This window comes from Falco punctatus (assembly GCF_963210335.1).
Source record: "Falco punctatus genome assembly, chromosome: 4".
NCBI lineage: Eukaryota > Metazoa > Chordata > Aves > Falconiformes > Falconidae > Falco > Falco punctatus.
Genome location: NC_137583.1, coordinates 65,454,408 through 65,480,316, shown reverse-complemented (window position 1 = coordinate 65,480,316; position 25,909 = coordinate 65,454,408). Strand labels below are relative to the sequence as shown.

At 38.5% G+C, this 25,909-nt stretch overlaps 1 protein-coding gene across 9 annotated transcripts in view; it reads left to right on the top strand.

Moving 5' to 3' along the window:
• Positions 1 to 16,902, top strand: part of CREM (cAMP responsive element modulator) — a 41,028-nt gene extending 24,126 nt beyond the window's left edge. For 3 of the 9 annotated variants that reach the window (XM_080384349.1, XM_080384351.1, XM_080384353.1), the window contains 3 exons: positions 173 to 361; positions 8,812 to 8,968; positions 10,698 to 11,324. In XM_080384349.1, coding sequence (XP_080240475.1) covers positions 173 to 361; positions 8,812 to 8,968; positions 10,698 to 10,842 — 491 coding nt within the window. In that variant the 3' untranslated portion in view covers positions 10,843 to 11,324. The other 6 variants (XM_080384357.1, XM_080384350.1, XM_080384352.1 and 3 more) reach the window with 6 other exon arrangements.
• Positions 16,903 to 25,909: the final 9,007 nt, after the last annotated feature.

The following is a 25,909-nucleotide window of genomic DNA, read 5'->3' as shown; positions in this document are numbered from 1 at the left end:
TATTTGTGGAAATCGGTATTAACATTATGAAAGTTTTATTGTACGATTGACCTTTAAGCAAGGAGAGGACCAGGGGTCCTATCAGACTTTATTTTAAGAAGGCAGATGGGCATTTTAACGTGTGTTCTGTTTCTTTCTATTGCTTAACTTTACTTTTCCTTTTTATGTTTAGTTACTATAACTCAACGTGGTACAGTCCAGATTTCTAATCCAATTTCCGATGGTGCCCATGGACTACAGACGTTAACAATGACAAATTCAGGAGCTCCTCAACCAGGTGCTACCATTGTGCAATATGCAGGACAATCACCTGATGGCGCACAACAGTTTTTTGTTCCTGGAAGCCAAGTTGTTGTTCAAGGTATGTTTTATTAATCTACTGCATTTTGGGTTTTCACATAAAGAATTTTTCTTAAAAGGCTTTTTATTTTGTGTTGACATTATTGCACTATTAAAATATTTATGCATAACAAGATGAAAGAGAGTCTTGGAGACTGTTTCTCTGCTCAGTAAAGCAGCTGCTACTAAAGCTTAAAAAGTTATGAGAAGGAAATAACAGTATAAAATCACTTTCTGTTTTGAACTCTGTTGTCCAGACTTTGAGAGAGATGTTTAATTGCAGTAAAGGTGCTGTTACAGTTTGAAATGAGATGCTGAGGATGCATATGAAACTGATTTTTTTTTCAGCAGTTAATCAATTGTAGTAAAACAGAAGTTCTAAAGTTCTTTGGATATCTTTAGGGCAGAATTTTCTTGTAACTTATGACTCATAGTTATTAGAAAGGAGATCCCTTACTGAAACTAGTTTTGTCACAGAACACTTTGTAGATCCTATAAAATGTACGTACACATGTGAATTGAACTTTGAATAGTGAATTCTTGAATCTGACTGTAGTGTATGCAGAAATATTTTTTTTTTCCCTCCTCCCCCCACCCACCCCCTGCCCTGTTCCCAGCTTTTGGGAAATGCCAAAGGTATCTTGGATTCTTCTTGATACCAAGGGAAGTAGGGTTGGGATTTGGGTTACACTGAGGAAAACATTTGAAAATGGGGAAGAGATTTCTTTATGGAGACACTAAATCAATGGCTACCAGGAGGACAGAGGGAGTTTATTTTCCCTACTTTTTGTTAATTAGTACACAGAAGTAGGGAGGGGAGGGCTGTGTGAATGCTTTAAACCAAAACAGCTATCTGAAATAAACCATGACTAGAGCTAGGAGGACTTTAAATGTGTGTTCATGGAGTGGATGAAAGCCATTGACTAAATGTAGACACAGATATCTGAGTTAGTTTGTGAAGTCCAAGCTGAGGTGCTTTTTTGCCCTAATATGGATGTTTGAAGTAAGTTCTGTCTTTAAATGGCAGTTTCTCTCCCTTTGCTGTAAAGAAAGCCCAGGATGTAAGTAAAGCTAATAGCTTGTAGATACCTGAACTTGTTGAGACAATGCTAAATAATGATACCAAATTTGAATTCTCCCATTGCCTCTGGTTAATTCTTTGCTGAAATACATTGTATTCCCAAGACTTTTCAGAAGCATTTCAAGGAAGCACTAAAGTTATCATGTGAAAAACCCATAGCTAAAGTGTTAGTTTTCATCACACAGAAAGTACTGTTATAACTTCCCTGAATATTATTATGAATACATTCTTATATGAATACATTCTTATGAATACAGCCTTAAGACCCAGATTTGGCTGTCCTCCCAGTAAATTTCCCACTCTGGTAGTGCATGTTTTCTGAGTATGTCTAATATGTTTTCTATACATGTGCGTACACATCTCTTAAATTAGAGGACTTTTCTGTCTCTCCAGGTTGACTGTAGTATTTTCTATGTATTGCTTTGATTCTTCAGAGCTTCAGGGGCAGAGTGAGTAGCTCCTCAGTTGTTTTGTAAAACCTCCCCAGTCTGTGAAGAAGCACAGGATTTAGGATTGTAGTTGGCAGAATTTCAGTCCTCGGGAATTCCATTTGAATGGCCTTCCTTTACAGACTCGGTGTCACAGCATTATTCTCTGATAGGGCTGTCCTCTAATCTCTATTTAATAGTGTCAGTGATGGGCTTGCATAGTCCATTAAGTGTCTTGCCTGTGATGAAAACTTTCAAAACTGATTCAGAGACAGTTACTGAATATCTGCTATACCTGCTTCTGGAAGCTTCTAGATACTTTTAACTAAATTGGTTTGTTCTCTGTCCATGCTTAGAGAAGGTGACTTCCTGGAATTCTCTATTCCTTTGGCCCAAACAAAGCCCAGTGCTTTAGCGATGCTCATAGTTGTTGACACAGAAGAAAAACGCTACATAATATGTACAGGGAAAAATAGAAAGGGAATACTAAACTCGGAGATTATGAGAAGATAAAAGGTTTCAATTTATTGTACATGCTATCAATATGGGAAAATCTTAAACAAAATATTTTATAAAAAGAGTATGAAAGCATCTGACAATGATTATGGGAATATGAATCTCTTTAAGGTAATAATTGCATATTGTCAACAAACCTGACTTGTTTAAGATGGAGTAAGACAATTGAATTAGTTGGATATACAGATCTTTACTATAGGTCATCTTGCCTATGCTAGGAAGTCTGTGGGAATGTAGTTTATGAACATCTGTTATTTACATACGCTTTGTAGTTGATTGTTTACCTAATATTGTGGTAGCATAGATTATAATACATTCCAATTAGTAACCTTTCCACTTATATATATTTTTATAACTATTTTGGGTAGACAGCATGTAAATTCCATTTGTAATAATTGTAGAAGTACAAGAAAGAAAGAAAATATAAAAAATGTCAGTCCTAGGGTAGGAAAGATGTTTCAGAGTTTTTCAGATACCGTATGTATTTACATTTTTTTCTGAAGTATTTGTTGATGAATTTCATGTAATAATGGATGGCATCACATGAACCCTGTGCTTGATATTTTCTGATAACCTGTGATAGGGAGAAAGCATTAGTATAAAAGTGCCAAAGGTGTTGATCCTACTGAGTGGTATTTCATTTGCTACAAGTTTACATTCATAGGCAAAATAAGAGGCAGTTCTGATGCCCTGACAGTTTCCTAATAAGAGATAAGGGGTTTTTTTTGTTAGCTAAAGCAAAAGAAAATGTTGAATTATTAATGGTAATGAGCATAGAAATGTTGTGTCAAAAGTCATTCTGTTGGGATCTATGTGTGTTTTCATAGTATGTCAGTAACATAAAGAGTGATATTTGAGATATGTGGCTTGAATTTCTTGTGTGTTTCAGTTCTGATCCTCTGTTCATATGATCCTGAAGTGGTCCTGTAATCACAGGGCACTCCTTTTTTGCACCGATGCTTCCATTATTGTTGTCCTTGGCATAGTTGCACAGCTGACAAATCACCAGTCTGAATTTGTTTATTACAGACAAGAGCCTTAGAAGTTTGCGATGACCTACATACAGACCAGTACTTGGACTGTTGGTCTGAATTTCATGTAAATTGATGTAAATAAGGAGTAAATGTGTTAGAACTGAGGTGTTTGGGGTTAGTTGGTTGGTTTGTTACTTTTTAAAATTAAGTCAACCACAACCAGGTCTCTTGGACTTATTTTGAAAAAGGGGGGAACGGGGGAGAGGTAGCCCTTACCTCGAGTTACTGTTCTGCCTGTTACAGCATCTGAAATCACTAGCTTTAGGTTGACTTGCTCTGTTGCAGCTTTCTTTGATCGTTTCTGCAGCTTTTAACTGAAATTAAATGAGTGGGTTGTGGGTTCCCCCCTGCAAAGGAAGGCACTTTAGCCTTTCATTTAGCTGTTTGTTATATAGCATAATAAACTTTCCTGTCTTGCATGTCTGTCTGACAGAGTTCTCTGCCCTTTAGTGGAACTGCTCCAATCAAAACTTTGCATGTCTTTCCAAAATTTCCCTATTTTCTATCTGATCATGACTTTATCATTTGGATTCATTCATGGATTTTAGAGCCACGTTTTAATTTCTGCCTGTCAGTGCTGTGAATTTTCAGGACTTGCTTTACAGCCAGCTTTGTGGTGAGTGCTTTCTGCAGCTCTATGAATAATTCAGAGCAAAAGAACAAAGCTAGGCTTATAGAAATGTGGAAGAGGGAGGGAAAAGAAAAGGTTTACTGGAAAAGGAGTTCTTTGGGCTGCAGTTTCAGTGAGCTGTTCCAGTGACAGAGCATATTAATGACAGTGGTAAGCAAGTGAGGTCACTGTGATGTCAGTGCTCCTGCTTGTAATCCTGCACATGCTTGCTAGTTTGGAACAGTTCATGCTGAGCTCTCTAGAGGAACAGGAGAATCGTGTATGCACAGGCTGATCATGGCTGTAACAGGAGATGAAACAGGTAAGAATTTTGTTGGTGTCTTACATGATATTTTTGGATGTCTAAGCAGTGCTTGGTTGGTATTCGTTACGTTTTCTTTTGAACCTGTTGCTGTAACTCTTTCATCTTTCAAAACTGGTGCAAATAGCTTCTGGCTATATCTAATCAGTGTAGGGTTTCAGGGCAATTTTAACAGTTTCATTTGGGGGGAAAAAGATCACTGTTAGTGCATGAGTTCTTGCACAGAATGATTCAGATAACTAATCTTTAGTATTTGATGTAGGATTTTGCTGAAAATCCACCACTCTTCCTTTAAATTCTTCTTTATTGTGGAGGTAGTCAGATGTTACTATAATTGGGGGTTTTATTTTGTAAAAATGACAGGGGTTTAGTTCAGCAATAAACACTTCAGATTTGATAGCTAAAATAGGCTTAAACATAGGTGTAAGAGAAAAGGTGTGCATTGTTTCAGTAGTGTAAATAAACCCTGTGCTTTCATTGTTAAAGAAAATACTGAACGCAAGCAAATTTGAGAGGGCAATAATTTTAAGTATTGTAATGCCTGCTTGTTTTCTCCTTCGCTGTTAAAATGGTCTGTTCCTCAGCTAATTGAGTTCAAAAAGCTGACGTCATTAGGTTTCCTGGAATCGTGTTGCAGTAGGGAACTGGAAAAGTTAAACTCCAAACAAGATACACATTGACGTCAGCTCCAAGTCATGCTGCGATTTAGTCAGTTCCTTTCTGCTTCGTCAATTGCCTCCGGCAGATCTGTAATGTTAACCAGTTCACAGCCGGTACCTACGTGCTGTGTCGTTGCTGGTATATTATGCTTCATTAATCCGAAGATAAGTATCTTCTCCAAGTCGACGTTTTGGTTTTTTTAAGCTCTAAGGGATAATGATTCATGCCTTGTTTAGCCAGTTTAGTGGTGAAGTTACAAACCCTTTGATAATCTAGTCCCATCGTTATGACTCACAGAAGGGAAGAATAGATGGACTAATTCATAGCATGCATCAGGCTTTTTTTCTCCTGGGTAGTCACTGAAAGAGCTCAAGTGCAGGGATGCTCTCTAGTGTTCAGCAAGTTACTTTTTCCAAGACCCTGCTGATACAAGGTGGTTGATTTTTTGGAACTTATTTTTATTTAATTTCTCACAGAGCTTCATTTACAAGGTTAGTTGTAGTCTTCCAGATGTGGTTTGGTTTTTGTTTGTTTATCTTCCTGTTAATAATTGTCTTTTTATAAGTCTCAATTTACAGGTTTTCAGTGACTTTTTACTCCCTTGTAATTTTGAGGTGGGGGGAGGGAGTGGCCTGGGGCAGTGTGTTAGGGAAATTCACCATCTTCAGGTTTGTTGCTTTGTTAGTGTCTCAGTCCTGGGTCTGGTAGGTTAGAAATGACTTTAAACGTCCATGGGGTTTCATTAGAAACAACCACAGTGGTTTGACAGTCTGGATCAACCAACGTGTGGGATTTCTGACTCAGATGCTGAAATGGAAGGTACCCTTCTGTGCAGCATGTGCTAGACATGTAACATTACTAGGTTTAAACTGATGTTTTTTTTCCAGGAGTATTTGTTTAATGTTTTCTGGGGGAAACAGTGTTTTCTTTACTTTTTGAGATATTATACAAAAATTTTCAGACTTTGAAATAATCTATTTGCCATACTGTATCGTACAGCACATACTACTGCGCAGCTAAAAAATACTTTGTCAATGCTATCCTTTTTTTCTTTTTAAACCGTGGTGTCTGAATTTACAAGGTCTGTACTGCCAAAATGGTTGCTTATCTCTAAAACCTACCACGCTGGGAGGTTTAGAAGTGAGCCAACTGTTAGGCAGGGACAGACACTATTGAGACCTGCTCAAATTATTCGGGTAACATGTTGTTACTTACCTGTTGTTTGCTGATCCCAGCTGAGATAGGGACTCACTTTTGTTAAGCTGTGTTGCAGGTACATTATCACACAGAGTCCCCTTAGCAGCAGCAGCAGTAAATCCTGTTAGCTAACATCTGAGTGTAAATCAAACAAAGACAACAAAGTAGTTGGTCTTGCCAGGCTGAGGTGACCTGGGTTATGGGTCTTTCCCCATGACTGACTTGATCTACAAAATGGTTCACTTGGATTTCTAATGCATTGTAGCTAATGCTGAGATAACATCTTTTTTTTTTTTTTTTTAACCTTTTTTTAATTTTTTCCATTAGAAAAAGCTAGTCCTTACCATACAATCTATAAAATGTATGTAATGTGGCCAGCATAAAGGTGAGGCTGAAGACTTTCTAAAATTCCATTTTTATAAACAGTGAGCAGAGGTATCTATATGTCCCATTGACGTAGCCGGGACTGCTAAGAGATGTGGAGAACTTAAAGAAGGGGTTAAGTAATTCTCTTCCAGATGTACAAGAAGACCAAGCCCTGTATTCATAGTGGCTGCCTGTTAGTGCTCACAGGGCTGTCCTGGGCTGAATTCTGTCTCCCTACCCCCAGCCCCAGGGGATTATCTGTAACCCAGGTCAGTTCACTGGTCCAGTTCATTTTGTAATATCGCAAACACTTCTACCTGCAGGACTGAGGTGGCGGGGAAGTACAAAGTGTTTAAGCTAACAATGATTTCAGGACGTGGCAGTAGATTTGTAGTCTAAACACAGCTTGATCTTTTTTATTTAATTAATAAAGCACTGCATTAACTTAATAATGATAGTTTTTGTATAAAATTTAGATTTGGGGGATTTTCCCCCTGTAGTTGACTGATGTCTCTTTACTGCTTTACCCATCAGCCCCCTCAAAATGTGTTTGGCTACATTTTATTTTTCCAAGTTGTCCTGGTTTTGGCTGGGACAGAGTTAATTTTCTTCCTAGTAGCTGGTATAGTGCTGTCTTTTGGATTTAGAACAAAAATAATGTTGATAACACGCTGATGTTTTAGTTATTGCTGAGCAGTGCTTATACCAAGTCAAGGACTTCTCAGCTCCTCATACTGCCTGGCCAGCGAGGAGGCTGGGGGTGCTCAAGAAGCTGGGAGGGGACACAGCCTGGAAGGCTGACCCCAACTGACCAAAGGGATATTCCATACCACATGATGTCATGCGCAGTACATAAACTAGGGGGAAAGCTGGCTGGGGGCTGCTGCTCCAGAACTGGCTGGGCATCTGTCATTTGGTGGTGAGCAATTGTTTTTCATTTGCATCATTTCTTTTTCTGGGGGTTTATTTCTCTTTTTTTGTTGTTGTTATTTTCCTTTTCATTACAGTTTATGATTGTTATTTTTATTTTATTTTCAATTACTAAACTATTCTCATCTCAATCCATGAGTTTTCTTACTCTAACCTTTCTGATTCTCTCCTCCATCCCACCCCTGGGGTGAGGTGGGGAGTGACTGAGTGGCTGTGTGATGCTTAGTTGCTGGCTGATGTTAAACCATGACACAAGTTTTTCCATCATTTGAATATTGCTTTAAAGACTTCAACTATAACATAACAGCCCCTGAAATTTCATCTTTGAATGTTCAGTTTGTATGTTCATGTTTCAGTATGTTCAGTTGCTTTAATGATAATTTGAAGTTTTGTTCTGTGATAATATAAAATGTTTGTGGAAAGGAGTAGGAAAAATACTTGCTTATAATTTGAAGAGGGATACTTTTTTCTATGTCAGACAAGGTACAAGTACTTAGGACTTTCGCAGTGTTTTAAAGTTGGGGTGCGTCATGTAGGGATAAAGTTCCTTAGAAATAAAAGAAATAAGGTGAGACTATCAGAAAGGTATTGGTTCCAAATAACGTCAGATTTCAGATCTGCTCGTAGCTTGGGGAGAGCTCAAAACTGGTGGGCTCAGGAGCTGGATCTGCACTTTTGCACTGCAATTTACTGTGTAGCTACATCCCTTCCTGTGCAACCACCACTACCTCCTCTTGCCTGCTAATGCTGTAGCATCCTATATGTGGTCCTTTTGCTCAAAGAACATACTCCTGTTCACCATGAGCACTTGTCTGTTCCTTTTCATTTTGGTAACAGCAGCTCTCACAGGGTTCCAAGGGCTGGTCCTGTTGCTATCATAGCAAAGGAGGAGAAAGTTGACTTCTGAAGCAAGCTGATTCCTAAAACCTCTGTTAGAGGACAGGAGTACCATATAAAACCTCAGTGGCTGCAACAGCAGGACCTCTTCTTATGGGATTGTGCAAACAGGAAATAAGTGTGGATGCTCCGACAGTGTTTCCCAAACAGCTTTCCCTACGTGGTCTGACGAGAGCCATGTGGAAGCTTTCATAGGCTTCAGACTGGCTGGCTAGTGGGGCCACATACTAGAGCAATTTAGATAACTTATTTTGCAGCATGGAAGTAAATGCTAGTAAGGTAACAAATACAGTTGTGACATTACAGGCCTGTGAAATATTTTATGTAGCAGGGATGCTGGATGACTCATCAACAGAAATCTTTTATTTCCAGAGAGACTTTCGCTTTGTTCTTTTTTACCATCAAGTTTTAAATATGGTTATTTTATGCAGCTGCCACTGGAGACATGCCGGCTTACCAGATTCGGACTCCCACTACTACCTTACCTCAGGGAGTGGTAATGGCAGCCTCGCCAGGGACTTTGCATAGCCCTCAGCAACTGGCAGAAGAGGCAACACGCAAGAGAGAGCTGAGACTTATGAAAAATAGGTAAGACTGTGCAACATTTAATAGTCAGTGTTGGAAAAAAAAACAACAACAAAAAAACAACCACAAGCCCAAAACATTCTAATTAAGTTTTCTTCTTAAGGTCATGAGCACTGCCTGTGATTGACGAAGGGAAGGCAAGGAATTCTTTGTCAGTCGTCCCACATCCTTATAGCATTGAATATTGGCTGTTAACTCTGCAAAATTAGAGTTGACCATACCACCATGGATGATTAGTTCAGAAATATTATGGTAATTCAGAAATCAGTGTTGTTCCTTTCTGATAATTTTTGTGATGATATGGAGGTATACTTATTGTTGAAATTTCTCCCTGCCACTCCTACTGACAGTAAAATGACCGGTAGGGGTTTGGTCATTCTAAAACATCCCAGCAAAAAATTGCTTAGGAAAATATCTGAGAATCTCATTAGCAGCTGTCCATTAATGATGCTGTGAAGAGGACTTATTCAAGGATGGAATGATAATTATAGACTTTCCTAAATAGCTGACTACTGGGATAAGTTATTGTGCAGTGCTTCTGTCATTTTGTGAGGCATGTTGTGTGAGGTGACTATATATTTATTTTTTTTAATTAGTTTACATGGACTTGACTGTATGCTGTAAATGCCAGTCTTTCTCTGTGCATTCTTCTTGTTCTTAGAGAACTCTTTCCTTTTTTGAGTGTGTAGCCACCACTATCAATGGCAGTTAGTTTAATGGAAGAAATAGTCTGTTATGCAGATCTTAAATTCACTGAATAGCTACTTGCTTTATGATTGAATTAATGGTATTGCTTTGCTCTCATGCCTGTCCTTTATTTTAAATTACTCGTGAGGATCATTGCATTGTTGTGCCTCCCTTTTGTTTCTCCTCTCTTCAGTTTTAGAACTAGTATCTATGTTATCTCTCATATAACTCGCTGGAAAGTTACACACTCACAATTTGTTGCGTTCCAAGATGTTAAAGGAGTGGACTTCCACTTCTAAAACAACTTCTGGAACGAATGCATGTTCAGTGACATGCTTCTGAAAATACTACCTAAAGTGTTTAGTTTCAATATAACAGAAATCTGAGCAGAGCTATGATAATGGCTTCAGGCTGCCATTTGCCGGCAGCAAAAAAAACCCCCAGACACATGTGACCGAAATGTGCCCAGGTGGAGAGTTCTAAAATGCTAATAAATTGTATTTTTTTGGACTTAAACTTTACTGTAGATTGTTACGTTAAGGTAATAAAATTACAGCAAGTTGTAAGATTGGCATCTAGCTTTTTATCTGAAGAGAGTAGTGTTATGCTTGTATTTTCTGAAAGGAAATTCTTTGGCTTTGGTTTTAAGATTTTGATTGCAGATGATGATGCTCCTGATAAGCGCACAAAATGGAATGTGACTGGAAGAAGAAATGCTGCTTTCAGTCTTAATGTTTAGTGGAATTCAAGTCAATATGTTATCATTTGCTTGCTGCTTTTCTCAGTTCCTCTGTGTGTTATTAATTCCATCTTTGTATTTGTTGATGCTGAATTTGTTTCGAGTTCTAGTTGTTTTGAATTGTATGTTAACGATGTTATTGCTTATGGCTGTTATTTGCTGTTCTGTTTGTGCAATCAAATGGTGGTTGTTGGTTGTTGTTGGTGGTGTTATTGTGGAACTGCGGGGATTGCAGGTAGTTTCATTTATCCAGTCTTTGCCATATTGTGGCTGTTCCTGTAGTCATTTGCCTTGTATTGGTTCCAGGGAAGCTGCCAGAGAATGTCGCAGAAAGAAGAAAGAATATGTCAAATGTCTTGAAAATCGTGTGGCTGTGCTTGAAAACCAAAACAAGACTCTCATTGAGGAACTCAAGGCCCTCAAAGATCTTTATTGTCATAAAGCAGAGTAACTGTCTTTCATTTGGACCTCGTTTATTATGAACTTTAATCAAGGCATGAGAGGAAGCAATTCTACAGATTGCCATATGAACTTGAGAACGAGACACTTGAGGCCCTTGTGGAACCCAGTTTTGCTTAGTGTTTTCAGACTCATTTGGGAGCTATTCCAAAACTTGGAATTCTGTCATAGTCTCCACACTCTGCTGAGCTTTCTAATGGCATGCAAATGGCTTTTTTGTTTGCACTTTTTACTTCTGCTTTTTGCAGGGAAGCTGCTAAAGAATGTCGTCGTCGGAAGAAAGAATACATAAAATGTCTGGAGAGTCGTGTTGCAGTGCTAGAAGTTCAGAACAAGAAACTTACAGAGGAGCTTGAAACCCTAAAAAACATTGGCTCTTCCGAAACAGATTAGTGAAAATATTTATTATACTGTGAACTGACTAAAGTATGTCCAGTTGCTTTATAAGGCAATACATAGCCAACATGAATTATGGCTTTCTCTTTGTGTCATTTATATTATATTCCAACTCCTAACATTCCTGAAATGCATTTCTGCTTTTTGTCAATCCATAGCTCTAATTTCAGGTCTCTCATGCTCCTCCCTTCCATCTCCCAAGGAGCCAAATGTTAAAAAAATGTAACAAAGTGAAAGAGCACGTAATTTCTAAGAGCTGTTTCTTTGCCATATATTTACATACTACTTTTTACATGTTACTGAGCGTCCTGCACATATGAAATATTTTACAATTGTTTTAGATGAATCATAAAAGATAATGCATCCAGTAATACAAGAAAATCAAACAACCCAAGGTATCTCAGGAAAGAGTTTATAAAAGAATGTTATGATTACATGTATGTACTAGTATACTAGTCTAGAGATGATTTTATGGCATATTTTTATATTAGTTGCTTTGCAGAAAAGGAGTATTGTATTGCTGTCACTGAGTGCCATGGTTAAAGATAGTTTTTAATAGAACTATGTTGTTTAACCTGTGTAGTGTCTGATTTCCTTTAAATACCTGGTTATTTGAGATGCTTTAAAACCCATGGGTATTTGGAAGAGGACAAAGGAAAAAAGGCATACCTAAACTCGTGACGTGACGCTAAGTATATTGTAAATACTTGAAAGAAGCTGCCTGTTATATGGCTGCAATTTACTGAAATTTTCTGTAGGAAATTTGATTTGTTAGAAGTCTGTATTTCAAAATTCAATTTTGCATCCTGAATATTTTGTGTTCTAGATTCTGAACACTTGCCTATAGTGAAGGCTGATGGTGTAATTCTTCTCACACTGTGCAAAGTACTGAGAGGAGGTAAAGGTGACTTAGAGAAGGAAGCTTTCCAATAAACAGTAACTATCTGCTGATTCACAGGGTTGCAGAATAGCTTATAGGTGAGAGCTGAAGATTTTTTAAAATAAACCCACGCTTAAGCCATATTACAGTTCTGGTAAATGCAGTATGTGCCAACTTTCCATTGTGCTTTGAAAGAAAATAATGCTTATGCAAAATTGATCCTGGGTATTTCTTTAATTCAGGGATGATCTAATTGTTTGTTGGCCAGTACAGTCTTTGAGCAGAGTATTCGGGAGCTTTGCTGGAGCTAGCTTACTGATGTGGTAGGAAGAAAGGTGTAGTTCCTGCTTAACTGGCTTTATAGGGGGAGTGTGTGTGTGTGGAGTGGGGGAGGGATGGAATCATACCATTACTAAAGCCGCTGAAACTTCTTCACTTAAACTGAACTCACATTTAACCCAGTCTTCACTCTGACATTGTTGGGGTGGGGTGGGGATGACCTTTTTTTATGTGTGTGTGTGTTTTGTGGTGCTTTTTGTTTGTTTGTTTGTTTTTGTTGTTCTTGGGGGTTTTTTTAGGTTTCCCAAATTACTTGAAATACACAGGATAACTTTCTCAAATCTTCTGAAAATCCTGCTAGGTACCCAGTTGAGACCATTTGTAAGAAGAGGTATTCTCTCTCACTTCCCACAGTTGTATCAGTTGGTTTAAAAAGGAAATGGGCTGCCTTTTGGCCCACAATCTTTGCTGCAGGTCTGGAACAAAAGTAAAGTAAACTTTGAAATACCTGTATCACTGTGAGAAAATACATCTTTAACAGAACCTTTGACTTCTGCTGACTTTAGCACTTAAAGTTGGACAGGATGGGTACAGTCTGCAGGTCCATGTCACAGCCTCTAGACTGCAACAAAAGTGTCCATCAAATTGTTTGTTGTGGCTCTGTCACTAGAATCTTTTTTTCTGTTACAGGTAGTTATTGCTCCTGACTCTCAAGGGATTTTGAAATTTAAGCAGAAAGAAACTTGGGCATGTGGTGGATGTCTCTCCAGTAAAAACTTACCTTTATCTTCCCAACATCTGTATCTGGTAGTAACTGTAGTTAGAAATCTGAGCTGTGGTACAGACAAGGATTCCTCCTATATGTAGTCTACAGTAATTTCTTTGCTAATACTTCAAAAACATTTGGTTAATAATTAATTTTATATAAATAATGACTTGGGGGTGGTGGTTTGTTAATAATGGGAGCTAAACCCAAATGCTCTTGGCATGTGTCCTTTTAGACCAAGACTAGGAAAAAAGAAAAGTTTATGACGTATTATTTCATTCTCAGTAATTTAATTTGATATAGCATTAATTTTGACAGAATTAGAAATTTCTGTATTTTATAGTGACATTGAGTGATTTTGTTGGTGAATAAGAACATTTAAGATGTACAGTTGGTACATTAGAACCAAGATGCATCTTGTGGTGAAGGAAATAGCATTTGAAAATGAGCAAAGACAGGTCTGCACAAAGGCCAAGAATTTGTTGTTAAATTGGTACTGCAAGAATTACTACTTAAAACATTAAATTCAGCTCTAAATTGGTTTGAGATGTACATAGAAAACTTTGTGAGAAACTTCCCTGAGATTAAATGAAGATTTAAAGGAAAAGTCAGCGTACCACTGGGATTTATCAGAGAAGTAATACCAAAATCTTACATGAGATATGTACCAAAATACTTAGGTGAGGTGGGACTGCTGGAGCCTGGGTCTGTGATATCTCTGATACACTGTTCAAGCAGTGCATCTGATGAGTAAAGTGATAGATAAAGATATATGCTAGGGTATACAAATTAGTTTAGATTACAAAGGAAAGTAAATCATATTAAGTCTTCCTTCAGTTTATTTTTTCTCTTTAAAGTGTCATTTTATCCTATGTCAGTATCATGTTTCTAAATTTATGTCAGCACTGGAATCCAGAGTAGATGCACATGTGCTATGAATGAGAAGATAATTTTTCTTTCAACTTGCTGTCCGTCTAGCTTGCATTTGTGCATGTAAGACCTGCGCTTGCTAGTGCTCTCTCCAAGGGCAGAAGAAGTGAAGATGGCTGGAACTATTCATCATTACTTATTACTCGTCATGGAAGAAAACTGAAATTTTATTAGGGCCTGAATTCATTAACTGCCAAAGTTCTTGGGAGGTGACACTAGCACATTTTAGGGGCTGTACTGCCTGTGCTTGTATAATGGCACCCACATTCTGGATACCAGACCATGAAAAGGTCAGTTTATAATGATTGTGTTGAGTTTCTTAGGTTTTTATCAAAATCAGTTACTGATCTTTTTTCTGAGGATACACATTGATGGGAAAAAGGAAACTGCTTTCTGTATTTTGTTTGTCTCTTCACTTTGTGACTATTTCTCGTTCACCCACAGGCCAAACAGTCTGTTTGCAGAGAATTACCAAGTGGATCAGATACTGAGCTCAGAGTGTTTCCTTCATTGACAATGGCTGGAAAACCTGTCCCTTTGAGCATCTTCACCTCTCATTCTTCACGTAAATGATAGATACATCCTTTTTCCTAGTATTATCACCTAAAACTGTACAGTGCAAGTGTGCAAATTAGCTTAATTTTTGTGAAATGTCTGTGATGTGGCCGTCAATCACATACCTAAGGAAACACAGTATCAGTGGCTGTTGTGCTTCATGTGAGTACTGGGGCTTGCCCGCTGTCCCCATCTTACTACTACAGATCTCAAGTTGAACCAGGCTTTGGGTTCAGTTCTCTTTCCAGAGAACTTGACTGCAAGATCAAAAACCACCTTCTGTCTCATGGCATGTGTGTGGTGTTAGTTTTAATGCTTTTTCCCACGATTTGGTGCTGTTTCTACTCTCAGAGTTGCCAAGAATGTACAAACAGCAACGGAAGAGGTGTTTAGTCTTAATTATCTTACTCAGTGGCTGCGTCACAGTCTCATTTGACAAGGCTGGGAAGAATCTACTTCTCTAATAAAAACATAGCTCTGAGCTTTGGATAACCAATATAATTTCCCCAGGAATTTGATTCCAGTTCAGGTCTGTGGAGCAGGGCTCTTGATGCAGTGCTGGAGAGAGGCCTTTTGAACACAGTATTATTCGTAGTGCAGAAATATTAGATGAATCTGATTTTGTTTGTAACAAGAGAATTTGAGCACTGTCCAAGCTTTGATTTATCAGAGCCAGGATTTATTTTTTTTTTAAATATGAGAAAAAAGGCTGCAATAACTGTGGTTTGCTTTCTGTAAGAAAACTGTGTCTCTATGGTATGAAACTGTTCTCCCTTCCTGAAACCACACAACTGTTCGCAAATTTTTTTGAGACGGATAGAGGATCAACCTCTACTTTACACAAGACTGCATGGATTGTGGTGTTTGGTTTTTTTTTAAATGTAAAATCTACTGTAGCTCAGGGGAAATGGTCTCTTGAAAAATGTCTTCAACCTCCTAGAGTTGTAGGTGATGAGGAATGTAATATCCAGCTTCCTCTTAAGGTACAGCTTTGAGTCAAGCAGTTTTCTTCCCCAACTAAATGGAGTGGGGAGCAGAGTTATAACGAGAAATCTCTAGGCTATCCAGGCAGAGCTGTCTCTTGACTGTCTAAAACAGCTTCAGCTGTTGTGATCTGGGGAAAAAAAGGATTGAAATAAGTGTATTGTGTGAGTAGGTGTGAGTTAGATTTCTTTGGTTTTTTTTTCAATTGTTAGTTCCCATGGAATTTTCTTTCTGCAAGAATAATTGTAGATTTTTTTTCTGGCATTAATACAATCCTCAGGAGTGCAAGCTTTTATTGTCTCCCACTTGTTCCTCCAGCGTTTTCCTTCCATTCTCATAAAACGTATTTGCTGATCTGTCTGCTGATCCTGCAGACATCAGTGTGTGATCTTCTAAATGAAGTATCACTTCGAAGAAAACAAATGGGTCTGCTCAGCTTCTGGTTTGGGTTGACTCATTTTGCCCACACTTTTTTTCTGTTTTATCTACTTTGTGTTTTGTGTGTGGGTGTGTACATGACAAGAATGTGTTGAATGCTGAGCTGTTAAGCAGCTGATAGAAGTAGCTGCATTTTGATTGCCAGCATTCCTGTATAAAATATTGTCTTATAGGGAGTAGGTTTAATGTAGTTGGAGATGAGTATTTTTTTTTTCTCAAAGGCACTGTGAAGCTTTTCTGGATGAGTGATAATGATGATTTCATTATTCCAGCAAAATCTGTGTTAGTACTAGTATTTGCTTAATTTAAAAACTGAAAAAAAAATGACTTAATTTATAGGGCTATTTGATATTATCTCATGCAGACTGGCAATGGCAGGCAGCAAAAATCTGTTTATTCTTCTGTCTAATGAATCTTTGCTAGTCTGTTTTCTCAGGTTTCTCTTTTTTGCTGCTTCTCACGTAGACGTTCCTTCTTGCAACTCGCTTGTTATAGTTACGAAACAGAAGTTGTGTACAAAGTCTCAAAGTGAAGGAGGGTAATGTGAGAGTTGAATGCTGTGTGTAGACTAAGGAAAAAAATAACTTCATTGTGTTCTGTATGACTTGAATGGAAAAAACAGTGAAGGAAGTGTCATTGTTATGGTAACTGCTGAGGTTTTTCCTCTCCATTAATAGCCATATCAGTGGAATCGGGTGTGATTAATACATCTTGTGAACGGAATTACAACTGTAAAAATGTCACAATTCAGAAATCTGGTTACCTAGCCAAGTCATTGTTTTTCTTTTGTGGTTTCAAAAATATAATTTCCAAATGGTCTTGAATGAGGCTTTTAATGGTTTCATTTTTATGATCCACGCCCCCCCCATCCCCCCCCCCCCCCCCCCAATGTGTTTGTGCTCATACCAGCTAAGGACTGCAGGCTGCAGCAGAGCTGTTTAACAAGACCAGCCTGGACCATAGGATCTGCTTCTTCTAAAGTAGTTCTCTTAAATATATTATTTTTTAAAATTTCAGCAAGGTATTTATTGCATTTCTAGCTTTCATTAATTCTTACAAAGTGAGAGAAACGCAAACAACTTTAATGCATACTGAGGTGTTTTGCTTGATGAAGTTGGTTTTGAAGAACTAGATTCTCAAAGATCCTGGTCATGAACTGTAAGCTTTCAGAACTTTGTCAGCTGCTGTACCAACAAGGAAATGCCTAAATCCTTACACACTTGCCTCTTTACCAGTGAAGTTGTCAGTTAATTCAAAGATCTGGGCATGAGCCTGGAGCTGCAGCCTTCTTGACACAAGTGGGTAACAAAATGTGTTGAGATCTCCAAAATAGACATTCTGCTGTTTCTGTCATTTGAAGCCTGACCTAATTAGCTTTTCTGAAGCATGTCTATTAGAAATGGGCCTAACATGAAATAGGACCAGGGAGAAACTGAAAAAAAAAAAAATCAGGATAGAGTAAACAAAGTGTTTGAAAAGCTGTAGTGTTACAGAGTAACACAAGCAGGCAGGTATTGTCAATTTGCACGTTGGACTTTTGTTTGTTTCATTTCTGTATTTTCTGTGTAAGAATCCTATCGGTCTATGCAGGGGCGAGAGCTCTGCTGTATTGAGCAGAGGCTGAAAAGCATTAACACTTCAAAATTGCTTCCAGTTTCTATTGTTGTATTTTGTGTAAATTGTCACCGATATCTATCTCCCTCATAACAGATCTGTTCCATACATTCTGTGTCTTTTCTCATAAATATTTTCACTTTCCTGAAATGCTATTCTTGCTTCCTGTGAAATGACAGCTAAACACTCATGTATGTGTCTGATTTCTTCCAATATGTTTTGAACCTGACGGTCAGGTTCAATTAAAGTTGATAGATGTGTCAAAGCTATCTCACAAGTTCATGAGAATAGGTGATTACCAAAGAAGGCATGGACTTTAACTAAAAAAAAACCTACAATGTAAGTTTTGTTAGATACAAGAAAACTAACTTGGAATTCTCTCGTTAGATTCCAGAGCATTAATTCACCAACTACAGGTGAACCATGAGATTTCGTTAGTTTTATCACTGATAACTATTCGTATTTGGGGGAATTTTGAAATTCCTATGGAATACACCATATTTATTTGAAAGGACAATATGTTTATAGAGAAAGTGTGTTTTATTAAAAAGCTTAAATACCTTGCAGACCCAAGCCTTTGGGTCTGAAGTTGTTCTCTGCCTTTTCACTAAGCCAACAGTAGTTGACTGAAGGGCAGTGGAATGTATCCTGATAAAATACTTGCTGGATGTTGTCCCAGATTTTAAACGGTTGCTGACAATTTTTGCACACTTCAGCTAGGCAAATGGGTTAAAAATAGACTGGCTTTGAAATACGCTATTTACAAGAAAAAAAAAACAACACTGCCTTTACTGTTGCGTTGCAGTAGCTTGAGTAGAGTCTGGTAGCTCAGTGTTAAATTTGAAATGCTAGTCGTTTCCGACCTTTCGGATTAAGTCTGAAACAAAAAGACGTGATTTTTTCCAGCTGTTTTACAGTGACACCTTGTGGAGTATAAATGTCTAGACTTTACGTCCAAACCAAGAAACCAAAGGATGTTACAGAAGTATAGAACTTCTTCTGCGTCTGTGTTCTGCGGCTATTAAGGACACAAACTTTTCATGCTGTTCCTATGTTAATGTAGTTATAAGTGATTTGTAATTTGATAGCCTTCTAACAGGAAAAAATAATTGTATTGACAGATTTTCCATTTGTAGTGTCTTTTTGACCAAGTCCCATTTAATGAAAGAGAAAATAATAGTTATTTAATCTTGATCTATATAAATTCTAATAGTCATAGAATGTTACCTGAATACTTTAAAATGATACTACAAATGCTGCTATTGAAGCACAGTAGTTACTAATTCTAGGTCACAAAAATGAAATACAATAAAAAATGTAGCTATCTTTTGAAACATCATGGTGTGAAGGGGAAAGCAAATATTACAATTTTAATCCAGACATGGAAATACCATTTTGGAAATGGAAGGGGGTGCGTTGGATAAAAAGTGGGAATACAAAAACCAGGAAAAGATAAAAGGCACAGTGATGAAGAAAAGCCATTCTTCAGACTAGATAGATTTCACTTTTCTAATACATTACTTCTGCATTACAACCACGGATATTTAGTATTCCATTCTATAGTCAAGTCTGCAAGTGTCTGTCTGTACGCATAGACTATGCAAGAATGTGTAGTGTTTTTCCATAAGTCCCATGAACTGAGCACTTAAACAGAATTTTTTTTCCTCATTCAATAGAGTTAGCCAAATACATGAGATGTGATCTCAAGATCTAGAACAACAAATAAATTTCCATATTGTAAGTTAATGGGCCTGTTCTATGAAAAAAATGAGATGTGGTTTCAGAGTTGTTGGTACTAAGATACTAATTGACATATTTCTATAATTAACAGTTAAATCAGTTAGTAATACCATGCAGTTTCCAGTCATAAATGTAATGTTAATTTGGTCAGGGTTTAAAGCTGCTCTTAAAGTTTGTGTTGCAACTGAGGCAGTCCGAGAAGGGTCAGTATCTGCTCTCGCGGTAGCGTTTGGCTGCAGAGCTTACCAAGCTGACCGGCTGTCCCGGCTGCTCTCAGCATAGCTGGCTTGGCCGATGTTAGCTCTGGTTGTGTGTATCTTCCCCAGAGTGGAGCATTCCTGAGGTTAAAACGTTACGCTCAAGCAACATTTAACATCAGCTCTTGCTGTTTGAGTAGATCAGCTGGTTTCACAGACAAAGCCCTTCTGTGTGTGCATCCCCCACCACCTCTTTATTTCTAGAATGAAATAAATGCTGCATTTCTTAAGTGTTTCCAGGACTAAAATATTGGCTAAAGGCTTCTGCTTGGTCTCCTGCATCTCCCATTAGCACCCTAGGGATCAGAAATAGTTTTCTCCCTCATAACACAGCTGAGCTCTTTTCTTTTACTGACAGCAGAGGTCTCACTGTCTGACTTGGAAACGTGGGGGGAGAGCAGAAACCAGTGCAAATAGCACTGCAGGATCTGCAGGCCTCGGGTCAGAGCCATCTCCTAGTGGCACACTGGTACCAGGTCTCCTTAATAAATGACTGACAACAGAACCTCAGCTCTCTACTGGACGTTTGCCCAAAACCAGAGATAAGGGAACTTGAACAAGTTATATTTATTTCTGCAGGTATCGCTCTCTATCAACTCCTTTTAGTTGGTTTTTCAAAGTCTTCTCTCAAAGTGATGGCTCTTGTAGTATTTGAGCTAGCTGCCTCTAGGTAACAATGTTCAGGTTTGAATTTTTCTCTGGAAAGAGTGTCAGCTTCCACCTTTGGCAATGGAACTTGTTATTCTTTTTCATACACACTTCACACTAAGAGAATGGCTACAGAGATGTTGAAGAGCTTTTTTGAGTGTACGAAGGTAAAATAAAGGCATATGCTCAAAATCGAAAGTAGGAAAGGGTTCTTCCCAGGAGGAAGGGCACCCTCAAAATTATCAAAGCTGTGCTCTAAAGTTTCGTAACAAACTTTCAGTCTGGCCAAAGCATTTCCTCACCCGCTCTTCTGCCCCCTGTAAAGGTTTCAACTGTACAGCCAGTCTAAAGAGTTTGGAAGAATCAGTTTAGAGCAGACTGTGTAACAAATCTGATATCAATGCCCACCTTTGCTGCAATTCTAAGAAAATAAACCTACTGCTTACATGGGTTTGTTATGCACTGCATAAAGACTGTTTTTAGGACGCAGGAAAAAGATTAACAGTGTGAACATAAACTTAGGGTTTTTTTAGGATACAGGGCAATTTTATCTGTCTGAATTACTCTTGAAAAAATTGTCATATACAGAAAAAATGACTGAAGTATAAGGATTTACACACTTGCACAAGAGAAATTGTGGATAGATCAAACAGAAAATATGATTTAATTAGTGTCCCTTATGAATGAGCACAATGGTTAAGTATGTAGGTCACTTTTTAGAGATTAGTTATCTGGGCTCTTGGATGGATGCCCAGTAAAGCAAAACACACTTAATGAAATTGCTGATATAAAACCAATCCTATTAAAATAAAACATTAACTTTGCAGTAATATAGAGAAGTGGTGTAAAACTAGCAGCTCGTTTTTAAAATACATACTTGATAAGGAAATTAAATTGATCAAATGAGTAAAATCTCTTCATGAACACAATGGCTAAACACATTGAGAATGTGACTAAAGATTATATTTCTGATAAATTTATCTGCTTTGAATTCTTTAGCAATATAATGCCAGGTAAAAGGTGTTAAAAAATAGAGGGAATGTAGCTGATCTGTGAACAGCAGGTGATGCTTGGTATGTGACATGTAGCTCAAATCAGCAGGTTTTGTGTGCTCCAGTCAGTCGATAACTGTAGCAGAAAGCCTAGCTGGACCTGACAGCAGCTTCTTCACATGAACCAACAGGTGCTTTACTGAAGTTGTCTCTAAAGCTACTTATCTAAGGCAAAAAAACCCCCACCAAACTAAAACTAAAATGCCCAGACCCAAACCAACACACCAGCTCTTCCCCAGCCACAAAAAAACCCAAAGCCAGGAGGTACCTGAGGCAAAATAGAGTTTACTGGAACAAATGGGATTGAAAAAATGGTAGCGCCTACTGTGTTCAGTGGGAGTGCTGTGACACGAGTCTGGAGTGCCATACCTGGTTCTCCTTCAGTGCTCTGAAGGTCCAATGATGAGAGTAGCAGAACTGCCTGAAGCACAGAGTGCTTCACATCCAGAACCGAAACTGCAGATTTACTTGTGCCTCATCACCGCAGAGGCTCTAGAGGGGGTGAAACCTCAAAGAGCATCCCATGCTGATGGTACTCAAGGGAACTACAATGGCATTTGTGAACCTACTGTGGGAAATAGCATTGCCTTAACAGCCAGGCACTCGATCATACAGTAAAATGTTGTATGTCTAAACTCTAAATTTATCTAAAAGAGATATTGGTCCTGAGTATGGTAATAGGATCTCAGTGTGCATAAGCTGTCTACACAGTATGTGACTAACATTAAAATTCAGAAATGTTTATAGGAGTAGACATGAGAGTCCAAAACTTCTTTCTTCAGACTCCTGGCCAGATTTGTTTATTACCTGAAGTAATATGTCTTATCTAACAATGGTAATCTAAAATCTAAGCATTCCTCTGTAGTCTAATTATTTCAGTGGGACAGCAGGTAGCGTTTTCACATTGCAGTCCGTAACTCTCTGAGGATGCAACTGTTTGTCCTTGATGAAGTCCCTTTCCTTCCACTGAGCATGCAAGCGGTTCAGAGAAGAACTGGGAAGAGAGGGCTGACTTTTCAATGGTTAAAATTGTCGAGATACACCTGGCACCGAAGTTATAAATTCCTGACCTTTCTGAAAACACATCAACTTTTATCTCGAAGAAATCATTCCGAGAGGAGCAGCTATGGTAAGGAAGTGGAGATTGTATTGTCCGAAAGCAGACCCAACTAGCATGGCAGTGAACGGCTCTTCCCAGGAGAGGTGAGGTTGAGTGTTCTTGGGCAGAGGAGGAATCGAATGCGGCTTCCACACATCTGGGAGAGTGATCCAGATTCTGTGCTACAGAAGATGCTCCTTAAGCATCCCAGGCTTGGATTATGTAATTTTAAAGGGCAGTAATAGCTTTGTTGGCCTCCTACGCAAGTTCAATCTGAAAGCATGAGGTAGGTTTTGCAACTTTGAAACTAATTGAAACCCCTATTGGTATCAGGCCTATGTTCTGCGTTCTGGTCAGGCTGATGTAAGTGGCCCTATGAGGACGGAAAAAATTGTAGCTGTTACCAGGACCAAGACTGTATCCCATTTATCTGTATCATGTGATGTGATACCCTGTATCATATCCCATTTTAAATAGCAAAACCTTTCTTTAGGTCTGACCTTGTTGCAGTATGTTTCGCCAGATACCATGTTCTCATTAATTCTTCTACCTTGGTGGATGTGGATATAAACGCTTTCGTAAGTACATAGATACAGAAAGTACAAAGATACCCGTGACCATTATATACTAGATAATGATTATTTTATTTCTCTCTTCTTTACTTTTCCTAATCAGCTAGCATATTTTACCTTATTTAGCGTAACCCATGGTTATTTCTGAGTAGCTCTTAACCTTTTGAATATATTCTAGAAGTATCTTATGGATATTTACAGAGTGGAATTGCAGAAGAATACAAACAGGGCTTAAACTAACGTGTGATTCTGAAACTCTTGGCAGTAAGTCAAATTTTCATTTGGAACTGAAAATACACAATCCCAGAAGAAGATTCTGAAGTGTTGTCAAGCTATTTTTTAAAAAAAGTTGGATTTTTTTTCAATAATGAATTGTCAGCAATGGTCTATAAATAAAAATTCACTATTACTAGTGAAACAGTCTCACAGTAAACCCCCAAAACCCTTCACAAGATTTTTTGTTTTGCTTTGTTAGGGAGGAAGGCTTGAAATTGAACTTCGTACAATATACATATTGTATATTTCAACAGAGTTCCCCAACCCATAACTAGTCTAACCTAGATAGTTATTTAGTTTGTTTGGATTCCAGATGTCAACTTCAAAAGTTGTGTTATTCAGATGAACAAAATAAATTAATGATCAGTGCAGATCTGAAAACGTTTGAAGTTATTTTTGTCTTCATTTGCAGTACCACTTGCCACTGATGCTGGCAGCTTTAGGACATGTGTGATTACTTCTCTGTGCAGACAGAAACCTGTTTGTTATCCTGTATTTAAGCATATGCCAGTACCTCACAAAAAAGTCTTGAGTTACAAGTCTTGCTTCTACCATTCTATATGCCTATGACCTATTTGATCCCATCTGGAATCCAGCAGTTGTCTTATGCTCTTGCAGTTTCTGTATGTTGTCCTCTGCACCTCACCGTTGTGTTTACTTACACAATCTGGTTGATTGAAATTAAATTGATTTGCATTAGTTGGTAGGATAGCAAAGTCTTTTTATTGATGGTGCCCAATACACATGGATAAAGAAATACAGATCAGCTCATTGAATTAAGGCTGTTATGGAAGTTTTCCCTAAAAATGGGTGTTATTTTGGTTCATATAGTCCATAAATTACACACATAATGGGGTTCTGGCATGTATGTGCAGTAAGTGTAGGACTCCTGGATACTCGGTAAGATCAATGATGGAAGTAGCAGTGGTATGAAGTGTTACAAAATTGAGCTTAGTTGCAAAAGGGAGATGGATCCATACACCCCTCCTCCCTCAGAAAATTGTGCAAACACTGAGTTAGTCTCTACTGGGAACCCATCTTTTGTTATATCAAGGAAAATGGTTAGTGACAAAGGCAGCTGCCTCCTGCTATGGGTGGCTAAAAGTACTTCGTTTGTGATGGAATAATGTTTCATCTTTCAACTAAAAAATAAGTCAAAACAAACAAACAAAAAAGCACACACACAAGAAGCCCCAAACCGAACATATGATATCAGTGAAGGCTTCTGATCTGACAGCCCTGGAGCATGAAACCCCAGAGTGGGTGTAAGAATGTAAAACTTCCCTGTGATATCTCCCATTGGCCTCATTTGACCTGAAGAGACCAGTGGGTGTGATGGTTTATGTTTTTTCATAAAAATGAATTCTGGAAAGTACAAAATGAGATGAACAGGGTACTCTTGTCAGAAACTGGCTTGTTACCACAAATATCATTTAGCTTGCATCCACGGTATCCATAATGCAGGAAGTGAAGGTGGGTGGTTACAGCGCCTGCTCTGTTACAACAATTCATGCATTCCCCTTGGATACATGATGAAAGAATAGGGCTGTGCAATTAACAGGCATTTCAAAATAAGATTGATTGGAACAGAATATCTTGTGTGCACACTGTGCTACATTCTTTAAATGCTGGGAATTGAAGCAAAAAAAAAAAAAAAGGCTGAACAGAGATTTTGCTGGAACTCAGGAAAAAAGAGCATTTACAACCTTTGGTAGAAGGGGCAGGCAACTCAGGAGGACTGTAAAGATGTCTGAGGTTAGGCAGAGGGAAGATTAGAAAGGCAAAAGCCCTGCTAGAACTCAGGGTGGCCACTGTTGCAAAGTGATAACAAAGAAAACCCCAACAACCATGCCACCCCCCCACCCCCAAAAAAATGTACACATACATTAGAAACAAAAGGGGCGGCAATGATAATCTTCATCCTTTATTGGAAGGGGAGGAGGGAATATTGCCACAAAGGATGAGGAAAAGGCTGAGGTGCTGTCATGGTTTAACCCCAGGCAGCAACTAAGCCCCACGCAACCGCTCGCTCACTCCCCCACAGTGGGATGAGGGGGAGAATCGGAGAAGTAAAAGGGAGAAACTCAAAGGTTGAGATAAGAACAATTAAATAGGTAAAGAAAAATCCATGCATGCAAACAAAGCAAAACAAGGAATTAATTCACTGCTTCCCATGGGCAGGCAGGGGTTCAGCCATCTCCAGGACAGCCGGGCTCCTTCACGCTAATGGTTACTCGGGAAGACAAACGCCATAATGCCAAATGTCCCCCCTTCCTTCTTCTTCCCCCAGTTTATATACTCAGTGTGATGCCATGTGGTATGGAATATCCCTTTGGCTAGTTCAGGTCACCTGTCCTGGCTGTGCCCCCTCCCAGTTTCTTGTGTGCCTCCATCCCTTTGGCTGGCAGGGCCTGAGAAACCGAAAAGTCCTTGACTTAGTGTAAGCATCACCCAGCAACGACTGAAAACATCAGTGTCCTGTCAACATTGTTCTCAGATCAGAGCCAACACCCAGCACTGCACCAGCTACTGAGGAGAAAATTAACTCTGTCCCAGCTGAAACCAGGACAGGT